Source organism: Sus scrofa, chromosome 8 (assembly GCF_000003025.6).
Source record: "Sus scrofa isolate TJ Tabasco breed Duroc chromosome 8, Sscrofa11.1, whole genome shotgun sequence".
Classification (NCBI taxonomy): Eukaryota; Metazoa; Chordata; class Mammalia; order Artiodactyla; family Suidae; genus Sus; species Sus scrofa.
In genome coordinates this window covers 76,240,495-76,255,662 of record NC_010450.4, presented here as the reverse complement: position 1 = coordinate 76,255,662, position 15,168 = coordinate 76,240,495, and the positions used below count along the sequence as shown (strand labels likewise).

General features: G+C 38.9%; 1 protein-coding gene across 19 annotated transcripts in view; it reads left to right on the top strand.

Moving 5' to 3' along the window:
- ARFIP1 (ADP ribosylation factor interacting protein 1) overlaps positions 1-15,168 on the top strand; it is a 101,824-nt gene that overhangs the window by 14,892 nt on the left and 71,764 nt on the right. For 11 of the 19 annotated variants that reach the window (XM_021100361.1, XM_021100370.1, XM_021100371.1 and 8 more), the window contains exon 2: positions 2,214-2,293. In XM_021100361.1, the coding sequence (XP_020956020.1) occupies positions 2,216-2,293 (78 nt within the window). In that variant the 5' untranslated portion in view covers positions 2,214-2,215. 19 annotated transcript variants of the gene reach the window in all.

Sequence of the window (15,168 nt, the reverse complement as noted above, 5' to 3'; positions counted from 1 at the left end):
TTTGATTAGTCTTTTTTTTTTTTTCTTGATAGCTAAGAAGGTTTATTGAGATAGAGTGTGAGCCATCTCATAAGCCAAGAGTGGCCACTTTTTAGACAGAATGTGCTCAGTCCAGTCTGTCTCAGAAGGCAAGAGAGTGGCTCTGTCTTTAGTGTCTCTCAGTTGTGTTTAAACATTTTTCTCATGTAGATTTTACACATTATTTAATTTATTCCTAAGTATTTAATCTTTGTTGTTGTAAATGGGATTTTCTTTGCCATTATGTCCTGATTATTACTTTCCAAGAATAGTTAAAAATTGTTGAATTTTGTATGTTAATTTTGTATCCTATTTTTTTCACTAAATTCTTTCACCTTTTAGTTAGTCTTACTACTGATTCTTTGAAGGTTTTCAGGTATACTATCACATCACCTGCAAATAGGAATAGGTTTACTTCTTTACCTATTACTCTCCTAATTGATTTCTCCTATTGACTTGGGTTGGTTGATCATTGAGGGTTGAATAGAAGCAGAAATGTTGGGTGTCTGCATTGTTTCTCTTCTTAGCGGAAATGCCTCTGTTATTTCTTTGTTAAATAAAATAATGGTTGTAGGATTAAAGTGTATATATATTTGTATATATATATTTAAATCATAGTGTAGACTCCTATTAAATTATCTCTTAATTATTTCTTAAGATACCATTTGCTTTTTCCTTGAGTATTGACTTATTAATGGGTGTTGGCTTTTGTCAAGAGATTTCTCAGTGTCTATGGAGAAAACTGTGGTTTTTCCGCTTAGATTTATGACTATATTGTATATTAATAGATTCCTTAATTGAACAGCCTGTACTCCTGGGATGAATCCCACTTGTTCATGTAGTAATATTTTCTTAGTGTATGTATTAGATTCAATTTACAAATGGTAAAATTGTTTCTTCCATTATATTTCTTGAGTAAAAATGTGTTTCTCTGCATTAGAGTACCTAATATGGCATCTTATGATTATTTGTTTATCTGTCTCTTATTAGATTCAGAGTATAGTCTCCCTAGGTAACTACAGGGGGATTAATTCTAGTACCCCGCAAATAACAAAATCTGCAGCATGCTCAAGTCTCTTATATAAAACAGCATAGTATTTGCATATGACATGTGCACATTCTCCCATATACTTTATTTTTATTTTTATTTTTTTTTTTGTCTTTTTGCCTTTTCTAGGGCCGCTTCCCGTGGCGTATGGAGGTTCTCAGGCTAGGGGTCTAATCAGAGCTGTAGCCACCAGCCTACGCCAGAGCCCAGCAACTCGGGATCCGAGCCGCGTCTGCAAGCTACACCACAGCTCATGGCCACGCCAGATCCTTAACCCACTGAGCAAGACCAGGGATGGAACCCGCAACCTCATTGTTCCTAGTCGGATTCATTAACCACTGCGCCACAACGGGAACTCCTCTCCCATATACTTTAAACCATTTCTAGATTGCTTATAATACATAGTATAATGTAAGTGCTGTGTAAATAGTTGCTGGTACATGGCAAATTCAAGTTTCGCTTTTTGGAACTTTCTGGAATTTTTTCAAGTATTTTTGATCTTCATTTGGACCCGTGGATATGGAAGGTTGACTATATTCTTATAACCTGAGTTAGATTTTACTTTTCTTTCTCCTAGTGCTAGCAGAATTCTTCACATGCAGTTGACATTGTCTAAATGTTGTTGAATAAGTTAGAAACAGAGATAGCTTGTTAAAGTTTTATTGAATGAAATCTGAGTACGATGTTTTACTTTGACAATGAACAGTCATATCTGCTATCAGTACTTAAGAGCACTGGCCAGGGAGGTGGAAGACGAGTTCTGGTCTAAAATTTTGATTTTATAGAAGCCATTACCTCACTAATATTTAGACTTCAGACGTCTTTGGATCTCAGTTTTTTCATCTATCAAGTCAAGTTGACACGCTGATCTTTTAAATCGGTTCATATCTAAAATGATTTTATAAAATTATTTTTTAGTCATTAAGGTATGCATTTTTACATTCTGCATAAAAACTTTTCCTGAATTTTTGTTTTTAGAATTGTTTACTTATTACGGTCAATAGATACTCATGATTATATATTTGCAAAGCAAATTCTGACTGCAGATGAATGATTTAGGTTGTGGAGTATTTGTAAGAATATTGGTGAAATGATACAGCTCTTTTGACAATCAATTTAATGTGTGCTTAACACATTTTACTTTTAGGTATGTCTGACTGCAGCAATGATACTACAACTCTTGGCACATCTAAACCAGCCACAGAAGAGGTCAAGTCTAATTCTGAGGTGATTGGGTGGTATTTATATATTTTTTTAAAATATATCTATATCAAACCCATCTCAATCAAATTTAGACTGTCCAAATTGACTTTGTCTAAGCATGTGCCATTCTGAATAAACTCTCCCACACACATAGGCACAGGAAAGGGCTGAGATAAAAGATATTTCTTTATGATTAGAAGTAAGTTACCATTTGCCTTTGGGCATATGAAATTCTAGAAAATACCTGTCCCGTAAAAATGAACATACGGAGTTCCGGGCTCAGTGGTTAACGACTAGCATCCATGAGGATGCAGGTTTGATCCCTGGCCTCGCTCAGTGGGTTAAGGATCTGGCATTGCCCTGAACTGTGGTGTAGGCCGGCAGCTATGGCAGCTACAACTCCGATTCAACCCCTGGCCTGCGAACCTCCATATGCCATGGATACTGCCCTAAAAAGACAAAAAGAAAAAGAAAAAAAAAAAAAAAAAAAAAAAGAACATAAAATTGGGTCAACTATAATTTTAAGTTGAAATATGAAATGAAGTTTCTATTGCAATAATAGTAGTAGCTGGTTCACATTTGAGCTCATCTACTTCCATGTACTCCCTATAGTTAGTTATTCATCAGAATCCAAGTATAGCATTTTAAAAAATACTGAGTTCTGGACTTCACTAGTGGGCTGTGTGTATTTTTTTTTTTTTTTTTGGAGGTTTACAGGTGATTCTAATATATTCCACTGAAGAGCCACTGTTGTAGTTCATTAGACTAGAGAGAGATTAAGAAATAAATTTGATACTGAATTCAAGTCATCAGATATATTTTTGAACACCTAATCCTGTAACCGCTCTGAAATTTATAGTGCTTAAAGATTTACAGAGCACGTTCATATTGTCCCACCTCGATCTGATCTGATGTGACACAATTCAGATAGGTAACTAGAACAATGATTATTTCCCCCATTTATTTGTCGAACATATTTAACTTTCAGAGAGGTAGTGACTGACTTAAAGTAACTGCAAGACTGGAATGCAGCATGGGTTCTTTCAGCTGCAGGTGCAGTGTTTCTGAACCAGTTTGCCATCTGTGTGTGTGGCACAGTGCTAGCCACAGTGTTTCATCATCAAGCCAAGATACTGAGTCTGTATGATGAGCTTTCACGTAGGATTCAGAGCTAGATAATTTGGGCCCCAAAGTCAAAAATGAGTTCTGATTGGCAAAATATGTATTATCTGTGGAGGATTCAGGATTCTTTGTGATTTAAAATAGTTTGGCTTTTTGCCATTTGTCAAAGCAGCATTTTGGTTATATTTAGTTCTGAGAACTTGGGAATTATACTATATTTGTCTTAACTAGTGGATTTGACTTTTTATGATCTATACTTTTGAGAGATCATCAAAGAAAGTTTGTGAATTACAGGAAGGAACTGACTCATAATAATAAATGAAAGTATTCTCTTTGTGGTTTACCACTGTGAGTTTCATATACATGAACGTCACTTGGATAGACGCTAAACTAGAAATTTCCTGCTCGATAGAGAGGTAGGCCTGGATGTCAGTGATCTGAAGGAATTCACTGCTGAGTAATTGATTATTCAAATTTGTGTGTAAATTAACATTACAATTTATGTTAGACATTGCCTGTGTTTTTAGCCATGCGCAAATATGCGGCATCCATAAGGAATATTGTACTTAGAAAAAGGCCAGGTGTGTGAGTATAATCTAAGTTTATATCCAAATTTAAAAGCATTGTATTGAGTTTACAGTTAACCATAGTAGGATTTAGGAATATTTTGTGGCTTTAAAGTTTCCCATTTATTAGTATTCTACTAACTTAAATCCTCTTTTTTCAGTATCCTTAATGAAAACATTTTGGGGATCAGATTTACTTTATAAGAATTCCTCTTTTAATAGATTATAACTCTATATGTATTTGGCCATTAACTTTTTTTTTTTCCTTTCTTTTCATGGCCACACCTGTGGCATATACAAGTTCTCAGGCTAGGGGTTGAATTGGAGCTGCAGCTGCCGGCCTACACCACAACCACAGCAACACCAGATCTGAGCCGCATCTGTGGCCTACACAGCAGCTTATGGCAGTCCTGGATCATTAACCCTCTGAACGAGGCCAGGGATTGAACCTGTATCCTCATGACCATTATGTTGGATTCTTAATCTGCTGAGCCACAATGGGAATTCCATGGGCGTTAACTTTTTTTTTCATTAAAAACATTTTATTATAGTTGATTTACAGTGTTCTGTCAATTTCTGCTGTACAGGAAAGTGACCCAGTAATATATATGTGTGTGTGTGTATATATATATATACACACATTCTTTTTCTTGTAATATCTTCCATCGTGTTCCATCACAAGTGATTGGATATAATTCCCTGTGCTCTACAGCAGGACCTCATTGCTTATCCATTCCAGATGTAGTTTGCATCTACTAACCCCAAACTCCCAGTCCATCCTACTCCCTGTCCCCTGCCTTGGCAACCACAAGTCTGTTCTCTGTGTCCATGAGTTTGTTTTTGTTCTGTAGATTCTTTTGTGCCATATTTTAGATTCCACATGTAAGTGATATCATATGGTATTTGTCTTTCTCTTTCTGACTTAGTTCACTTAGCCTGAGTGTCTCTAGTTCTGTCCATGTTGCTGCAGATGGCATTATTTTGTTCTTTTTGTGGCTGTGTAGTATTCCTTGTATATATGTACTACGTCTTCTTAATCTGTTCACCTCTTGATGGACATTTAGGTTGTTTCCATGTCTTGGCTGTTGTGAATAGTGCTGCAGTGAACATAGGGATGCATGGGTTTTTTTTTTGTTTGTTTTTTGCTTTTTAGGGCCATACCCATGGCATATGGAGGTTCCCAGGCTAGGGGTCAGATCGGAGCTACAGCTGCTGACCTACGTCACAGCCACAGCAACGCAGGATCTGAGCTGCGTCTTCAACCTACACCACAGCTTACAGCAACACTGGAGCCTTAACCCACTAAGCAAGGCTGGGGATCGAACCCGCAACTTCATGGTTCCTAGTTGGATTCGTTTCCACTGAGCCACGACTGGAACTCCCATGTATCTTTTTGAATGAAAGTTTTGTCTGCATATATGCTCAGGAGTGGGATGCTGGATCATATGACATTTCTGTATTTAGTTTTCTGAGGTACTACCTCCATGCTCTTTTCCATAGTGGTTGTACCAATTGAAATCTTTTTTTTTTTTTTCTTTTTCTTTTTTAAATATAGTTTCTTTTCTTTGTTTTGTTTTTATATAGTGATTTTTATTTTTTCCATTATAGCTGGTTTACAGTGTTCTGTCAGTTTTCTACTCTACAGCAGGGTGACCCAGTTACACATACTTGTATATATTATCATGCTCCATCATAAGTGACCAGACATAGTTCCCAGTGCTACACAGCAGGACCACTTTAACTCTTAATTAAATGTTCTGTACATTAGACTTTTCAATAATTCAGACTAATCCTAGAAGAGCCTGGCACATCAGTGATGATCAATTTGGTGAATGAATTAATCCTGACTCCACTAATGTAAATGATATAGGGACATTGGTTTCTTAGGAATAGAATACAATGACCTGAGTGATACTTTTCATTTCTTTAAAAACAAAACAAAACAACAACAAAAACAAAAAAAACTTGAGCATTTTGAACTGAGTCATAAACATTTATCACCTCTGAATAAGAAGAGACTTAAAGTTCATGTAGATTCTATAAATTGCCTTTGCTTATCATCACTCAGGTAGTTAATTGCAAAACTCATGTTATTTCCTCTCAATCAAGTGATTTCATTAAGATGTCTATCCCAATAGGGTCCATCATGCTTTCTTCTTCTCATGGTTTTTTTTTTTTTTTTTTTTTTAGGGCTGCACCTGCTGCATATGGAAGTTTCCAGGCTAGGGGCTGAATCGGAGCTGCAGCTGCCAGTCTACACCACAGCCACAGCAACACAGGATCCAAGGCGGGTCTGCAACCTACCCCATAACTCACGGCAATGTTGGATCCTTAACCCACTGAGTGGAGGGATTGAACCCCCATCTTCATGGATATACTAGTTAGGCTCTTAACCTGTTTAGCCACAATGGGAACTCCTGGTTTTTTGTTTTGTTTTTTAAATGACATCAGTTGTTGGTTTTTTCTTTTGAATTAAGAAAGGAGACAACGTGAGCTTTGCTTGCTTTGTACTCTATTCTGGTCTTGAGTAGATAAAGATGGATTTTGTTTGTGTATTTTTAATATTCAAACCTTACACCTTGAAATGTGTTTAAAACCCGCTGCTTCTATATCTATAGAAGAAGTAATCACCTAATAGGCACTATTCACTGAGAGCCTACTTGGTGCCAGGCATTATACTGGGCTTTTACATATATCATCTGACTTAATACTATAATAACCTGTTTGTGGTTGAGGTTTTTCTCCCTCATTTTATAGATTAGGCAGCAGAGACCTGGAAGAGTTACTGTAGCTAATGAGAAAAAGAACTGTGATTTGAACCCAAGGTAAAGTGGGAAGGATGACTAAATTTAAGAAACTTACTAGGGAAGAATTATTTAAAGATAGAAGCAGGGAAGTTGGGAAAACATGCATTTTTAACAACAGCAAAAAACCAGAGTAGTTGTATTAGGTATTTATTAGTGTATCCTAGAATTATTGCATGAATTCTTCTTATCTCTCTGCCCTATGATGTAGTCACAGTAATACACATACTAATTTCTAATAGCCAAGAAAAATAAACAGATATTTGCATTCCCTTTTATGTAAGTAACTCAGCAGTCTAAAATTGAATTAGTTCAGATCCTGCACTCAAGCTGCCTGTTGACTAGTAGAGGAAAATTTAAATAAATAAAATGTAGGATAATAATGCCTTTGGAGTAGGACAGATGAAGGACTGGGGCAGGTCAGAGGAGGATCAGCCAGGAACATGAGTGAAGGTGGTGTTTGAACTGACTCTTAGAGTGTGGGTAGAATTGAGCACGTGGATGATGATGGTCACTGCCTGGGCAGAGTCACAGAAAGGAAACTGAGAGACGTGTATGGAGGAGTGTGAGGGATTCGGTTTGATTTCATAGGGTATCTGAAGATGCATGATTGGTGGAAAGAAGAGAGTTTAGATCATGGCAGGATTGTGTCAGGAGGTGGCTTTTATGTTGTAAAAGGAGAAGGAGACAGATATGTTAAACATATCCAGAAATTATTGTATAATATAATGGAGTCTTTTGGAGGGGGGCACACCCATGGCATTTGGAGGTTCCCAGGCTAGGGGTCCAATCGGAGTTGAAGCTGCCGGCCTACACCACAGCCATAGCAAGGCAGGATCCAAGCTGAATCTGTTCAATGTATGATGTAGTCTTTACTGCTATAAAGCAGGGTAAGCAGCTGAAGAGTGACATGAAATGCTGTTTACATCACTTGGTCAGGGCAGGCTGCTCTTACATGCTGTTTAAGCAGAAACCTGAATGAGGTGGGAGAGTCCTATGAAAATCTGGGAGAAAGAGGAAACAGCAGAATAAGACCTGTATGTTTGAGGAGTTCCCGTCGTGGCGCAGCGGAAATGAATCTGACTAGGAACCATGAGGTTGCGGGTTCCATCCCTGGCCTTGCTCAGTGGGTTAAGGATCCGGCATTGCCGTGAGCTGTGATGTAGGTTGCAGACTCGGCTTGGATCCCACGTTGCTGTGGCTGTGGCATAGGCTGGCTGCTGTAGCTCCCATTTGACTCCTAGCCTGGGAACTTCCATATGCCATGGGTGTGACCCTGAAAAGACAAAAGACAAAAAAAAGATCTGTATGTTTGAGGAACAGCGGTTGAGGGCTCCAGCTGGAACTGAGTCAGTGAGGAAAGGGTGGGAGGAAATGCCGTTCAAGTGGTCACGAGTGGCTAGGTTTGGCCTGACCCAGGAATGAGAATGAGACACGGAAGAGGAGAAACTTGGGAGATCTGAAATGCACTGTTCAAGTACAAAGTGGTTGAAAATACATGACAAATAGGTGTTGATACAAGTAGATTAAACCATTTGTTAAGAAAAAGTTGTAGCATATGAAATAAAGGTGAATATGGATGATGAGTGAATTCCCCACTCAGCATCCACATTCAGTAATTGGACTCGACCATATTTGCTTTATCCATCCTAATGTAATGATGATCATCCTCCTTTTAAAACTGTGACATTACCAAGATAAAAAAGAAAAAAACACTTGGCTACAGACAGTGACATTTGTAACCAGAATTCACCTCTGTCTTGATACTGGTCTGTATTAGAGGAATGTAATTGGATTCCCATAGTTAGAAAGCTAGGAGGAGCTGTGCTAGGAAATGCCAGTGTTGATGGGACTATGGCAGTCCTGTTGGTCCTTGGCTGAAATCAGTGTGCTATAATTTTAACATCTTTATATAGCATTCTCTGTTTTCAAAGCAGTTTCACATTTGAGTCTTATCATGACTATATGTTAGGTGAGGTTAATAATCGTATTTTATAAATGAGGAAATGGAAACTTCAGAAGTACAGTGACTTCCGTAAAGTTATAAAAAGGAGCAGAGCTGATCCTTAAATCTGTGTCTTCTGATACTTTGGTTAGTTCTGAGACCTCATGCATAGGCTTAGTCACCTAATAGTTTTGAACTATGTTAAATTAACTTTATCATACATTAACTTTTTTTTAAAGATCATATTTTTACTAATACAGAAGGAAATTTCAAAGACTTTTGAATTATGGGCTTAATGAAATTTCTTTCTCTTTTTGTAGGCAAACAAAAATGTAAATAATTTCATATCATACAAAAGGCATTTGTGCTTTTTGATATTGGAACAAAATATGGTCTCTGTTGACATGCATAATTCGTGCACTAAGCACTGTGACCTTCACTGTCTGAAGTCACAGCTAGAACAATTAGAGTTGAATATTTGTGGGTTCTCTTTTTCTGTTTTCACACTATTTATTCAGTGCTCTTTTGTCTAGGTTAGACTGAAATTGAGAATGCAGTCCTTTAAATGAAGAAAATATAACTGCTTGATAGCAGAACAGAATGCCTACTGAGCATTGGAAACATTTCACAGTGCCTTTTTTTTTTTTTTTTTTTTTTTTTTTTTTGTAGCTGCGCCTGTGGCATATGGAAGTTCCTGGGCCAGGGGTCAAATTAGAGCTGCACCCGGAGCCTACACCACAGCCACAGCAAGGCCGGATCCCACCAGCACCTGGGACTTACGCCGCAGCTTGCACAACGCCAAATCCTCAACCTGCCAAGCCCGCCAGAGATCAAACCGACATCCTCACAGAGACCGTGTTGGGTCCTTAACCCACTAAGCCACAACAGGAACTCCTTCACAGTACCTTTTAATGAATTTTCAAATAACTTTTTAAAAAATGGTAGATGTTAAGAAACAGTTGGAACAACTTTACATTTATTATTATACCACTTTATTTTTGCCTGCTTGGTGGTAAATTAAAGAACAATGTTAAGTGCATGTATTTTAGAAGATATAATGCCTTGTATTATTCCAGAAGTCTGATTAAGGCTAAGACTTCCTTTTACTTCCTTTAAAAGTTTTTATCTTGTTCTAAAGGCGTTTTAGAAATTAGGTTCTGTCATTAATCATGTAATATGTAGATAACATCAAGAAACTTATTTTCAGAGTTCCCGTCGTGGCGCAGTGGTTAACGAATCCGACTAGGAACCATGAGGTTGCGGGTTCAATCCCTGGCCTTGCTCAGTGGGTTAAGGATCCAGCGTTGCTGTGAGCTGTGGTGTAGTTCGCAGACATGAATTGGATCTTGCATTGCTGAAGTTGTGGTGCAGGCCGGTGGCTACAGCTCCGATTAGACCCCTAGCCTGGGAACCTCCATATGCCACAGGAGGGGCCCTAGAAAAGGCAAAAAGACAAAAAAAAAAAAAAAAAAAAAAAAAAGAAGAAGCTTATTTTCAGTATGTGTTCTCTTGCATTATTAAGATAGATTTTTTGTCTTTGGATGAATTTTTTTTGTTTTTTCTTTTTATGGCCACACCCGCAGCATATGGAGGTTTCCAGGCTAGGGGTCAAATTGGAGCTGTAGCTGCTGGCCTGCACCACAGCCACAGCAACGCAAGATCCAATTCATGTCTGCGAACTACACCACAGCTCACAGAAATGCCAGATCCTTAACCCATTGAGCGAGGCCAGGGATCAAACCCACAACCTCATGTTTCCTAGTCGGATTCGTTTCCACTGTGCCATGATGGGAACTCCTGGATCAACTTTTGTTTATGTTGCATCTTTTATTTTCCTTGAGGTGTTCACCCATAAATGCTGATCATCAAATGTAAAGCTTTTTATAATGTTAATGTCAGGATTTGAAAAACATAAGTTATGCCAGAAAAAATTACATGAGCTTTTTTCTTTTAGCCTTGGTCTTGGGCAGCTGGAGAAAAGGCTGTAGACTAGGAGTTGAATTTACAGGAAGAAGAGTTACTTTGCACTGTGAGGGTGAGGATGAAGTAAGTAGACATTTAGGTGGCCAGTTTGGAGAAAGTTAGGGCAGAATACGGTCTGCAGAGTGGCTGGAGAAGCGGGTAGGGGTCAAACTGTGAGCAGCTTTATGAGCCATGCAATAGCTGTTGTCCTGTTGAGAAAGTTCATTGGAGTGAGTGATGGATAGTGGTAAGTGGTTTACCAAAGGAGGACATGGGGGAGGTTTTCACCCCAATACAGTTGGTCCTATGCTTTGAAATGGGTTTCCTTCATGCCATTAAAGTAAGTATTAAGACCCATCAGGCTCTTTACAGGGGTCTTTCAGCCTTGACACTTTGACGTATTGGGCTGTATGATTTTTTATTGTGGGGAATTATCCTGTGCATTGTAGGCCATCTGGCGACATTCCTGCCTTCGAGATGCCAGCAGCATGCCATCCCCAGCCCTAACAACCGGAGATGTCTGTAGACATTGCTGAAGGAGTGGGGGCTGGATGCTAAAATAGACCTCAGTTGATAACCACTGAGTCATCAGGATCAATAATAACAAATGCCTATTTACTGGCAGCTGATGCCATTAGCAGTAACAGGCTTAGTGTATATCGTGACACTTCTAATTCCTAGATGTGCTCGTTTAATTCTGCAACCTCCCACAGCTAGCAGTAGGAAGTTCCTTGATGCAGCTGTCTCTAGGGCTTTGCTATTAGTCAAAGACAGTACTAATGATATCAGTGGAGGCTAATGCTTCAGTCTAGAATTGTTGGAAGTGAAGTCAGATTATGACAAGTGCAGGATGATATGGAAACAAAAGAAACAATAGTACAAGTTGTCACCATCAAGAAAGCAGTACGTTTAACTCATATGAATATCTGAATGCATATATATTTTTTGGCATGGCCCATTGATGTATTTCAGTCACCTTTGCAAAGGCAGTGTAATGTTGAGTTAAAAATAAGTTCTCTGAATAAATTCCTTTATATCACTTTTATTAGATTCCACATGATTATTGATCTCATATTTGTCTTTATCTGATTTATTTCACTATTAATCACATCTCTAAGTCCACCTATGTTGCTGCAAATGGCATTGTTTTATTCTTTTTTATGGCCAAATAATATTCCATTGTATATATGTACCACATTTTCTTTATTCAATCCTCTGTTGATGGACATTTGGATTGCTTCCCTGTATTGGCTATTGTAAATGGTGCTGCAGTGAACATTGGAGCAAGTGTATCCTTTCAAATTAATAGTTTTCTGGGTATATCCCCAGAAGTGGGATTGCTAGATCAAATGATAGTCCTATAGTTTTTTAAAGTACCTTCACAGAGCTCTCCATAGTGGTTGAACCAACCTACATCCCCACCAGTGGAGTAGGAAGGTTCCCTTTTCTCCACACCCTCTCCGGTATTTATTGTTTGTAGATTTTTTTTTTTTTTTTAAGGGGTGCACCTACAGCATATGGAAGTTCCCAGGCTAGGGGTTGAATCAGAGCTGTAGCTGCCAGCCTACACCACAGCCACAGAACTCAGGATCTAAGCTGCTGGATCCTTAACCCACTGAGCGAGGCCAGGAATCGAACCCATATCCTCATGGATACTAGTCGGGTTCTTAACCTGCTGAGCCACAACGGAAATTCCTGTTTGTAGACTTTATGATGATGGCCATTCTGATTGGTGTAAGGTGATATCTCATTACGTTGTTTTGATTTGCATTTTTCTAATAATTAGTGATGTTGAACAATTTTTCGTGTGTTTTTTGGCCTTCTGTCTTCTTTGGGAAAATGTCTATTTAGATCTTCTGCCATTTTTTGATATATCAAAAGCTGTATGAGATATTTGTGTATTTTGGAGATTAATCCCTTGTCTGTCGCTTTGTTTGCGAAGATTTTCTGCCAGTCTGTGGTTGTCTTTTCGTTTTTATAATTTCCTCTGTTATGCAAAAGCTTTTAGGTTTAATTAGGTCCCTATTTGTTTATTTTTGTTTTTATTTGCATTCAATTTCAGAACCAAGCTTAGGGTTACCAGAGGGGCAGTGCTAGGGGAAGGGATGGATTGGGAGGTTGAGCTTGGCTTATATACACTACTATGTACTTTGTACTGTTCTGTGTACAGTTTCAGGTGTACTTTGCTGTAAACCTGAAACTAACACAACATTGTAAATCACCTACACTCCAGTACAGTTTATTAAAAAAAAAATTAAGGTCTCTGAAGCCAGACAGCCAGGTTTGTTCATCCATTTGCTAGCTGTATGTCATTAAACACATTTCTTAATCTTTTGATTTTCTTACCTGTAAAACAGGAATAATGTACCTATGTTCAAGAGTTGGGGGTTTGAATGAGATAATGCACATAGAGCAGTTAGAATTACATCAGTTAATATGTGAATAACACATAGAACAGTGCCTGACACATACTTATTATTAGCTCTCATTATTATAGGGCTCCATTTGCAAGAGCGCACATTACTTAAATTCTTCATATTCTTTAGCCTTCCTAGCCCTCAGTTTGCTCATCTGTAAAACCGGGAAGATCTTATCTACCTCACAGGGCACTTGGGAGGTTAAATGCAATATTTTGTGTAATGTGCTTATTATTAGCACAGTGCCTGGCATGTAGAGGGCAGTTAATAAAGGTAAAGTTAAGAGTTATTGTCGGCATATTAGATTAGGGGACCATGAGCTAACTTGTTCACTAGCATTCTGAAAAGTCTGTAGACCATTTCATGGTTATCACTGACATTCAAAAGGACTCATAAAGGTATTTCGAAACCTTTTGCCATTTATCCACTTCTTGCAGGTCTGCTGTTTGGGTCTTACGTGCAAGCAAGTGAAACCAGCTTCAGCTCACTTATATAAAAAAGGTGTTTATGGAGTTCCCAGGTGGCCCAGTAGGTTAAGGACCTGGCATTTTCACTGCTGGGGCTCGGGTTGCTGCTGTGGCATGGAGTTAATCCCTGGCCCTGGAACTTCTGCATGCCATGGGTGCAATCCCCCCTCCCCCCAAAAAAAGAAAAGAAAATCATTTGCTAAGAGGCTGTGAGGTAGCTTACAGGAAGGTTGGGAAAGCAGAATCCAGGCTACATATCTAGGAGTGTGTCGAGCCCTATTTCAGTGAGGGCACTGTTTCAGCCATTGCTTAGCCCCAGATGCTTAGCTCACACTGCTGGTGACTAGCCCTTGTGACTGGGTGCTGCCCCCAGCGCTATGGCCACTGCTGAAGGCATTTGCTCTCACCGCAGTTGTTACTGCCCCAGAGTGAGTTCCTTTCCTTTCCTCTTTCTTGTTTTCACTAGTTTCTGATTCCAGGTCTCAGGCATTGCCTTTGATTTGGCAGAGCCTGGGTCATATGGCAATGCCCCCAGGGCTTGAGAAACAAATAATAATAATGTAACTTATATAGCATTTATTACATGCCAGATACTTTTCTAAGTACTGTATATATTTTTTATTTTATTTTATTATCACAGCAGTGTTATAAGGTAGGTACTATTCTCATTTTACTAATGAGGGACGAGAATTTATGAACTTGTGTTAAGTTTACATAGCTAGTATGTGGAGGAGCAGGGTCCGAACCCAAGTCATCTGGCTCTGGATATTTGCTTGATTATCTAGTATTTTGAGCTTTTGTATAATAAGCAGTCTCTGCCTATCCCCAGCCTTATGTGAAGGCTTTCCCCAACATTGGCAGTAGGCTGTGGCTGGGCAGCCAGAAGAATAAGATAGATCCAGTACTTGGTGAAAGTCAGAGTTGGCCAACCACTCCTTGCTTCTTTGGCTATTTTAAGAGATCTAGGATGAGGGATACTAGATCTGAGAAATAGGGATTTTTTTTTTTTTTTTTAATGCGCTGCCATTTTTTAGATACTCTTTTAGAGTCAAGTTCTTGTGTGTTTTCAGGCTCTGGATCAAACAGGGAATATATCTCTCTAAATAACACTTAAGATTCTGCAGTTATTTTTATAATGACAGAGTACTGAGCTTATTTATTTGGCAGCACCCGTGGCATATGGAAGTTCCCAGGCCAGGGGTCGAATCTGAGCCATAGCTGCAACCTGCACCACAGCTGTGGCAACACTGGATTTTTAACCCACTGCGCTGTGCTGGGGATCAAACCTGCACCTCTGCAGCGACCTGAGCCACTGCAGTTGGATCGTTAACCCACTGTGCCACAGTGGGAATTCCATGGCCTAATTTATTTTTGTCATGGAGGCATAATTTGGAAAATGACAAACCTTATTTGCTACTTGGTCGGAGAGCCAAAAGTCCATCCTTCCTTATTGGTGGGCACTGTGATCAGGGCTGCATGCCTACCCCCACCAGACTGGTACACTTTCCACGTGGGTGGATTTGGGGCCCTCAGGAAAAATAAATCCTCTGCCATTAGACATGGTAGGATGGGATTTTACCCTTTAAAAAAAAAAAATCAACAGCTTATTGAGGTAA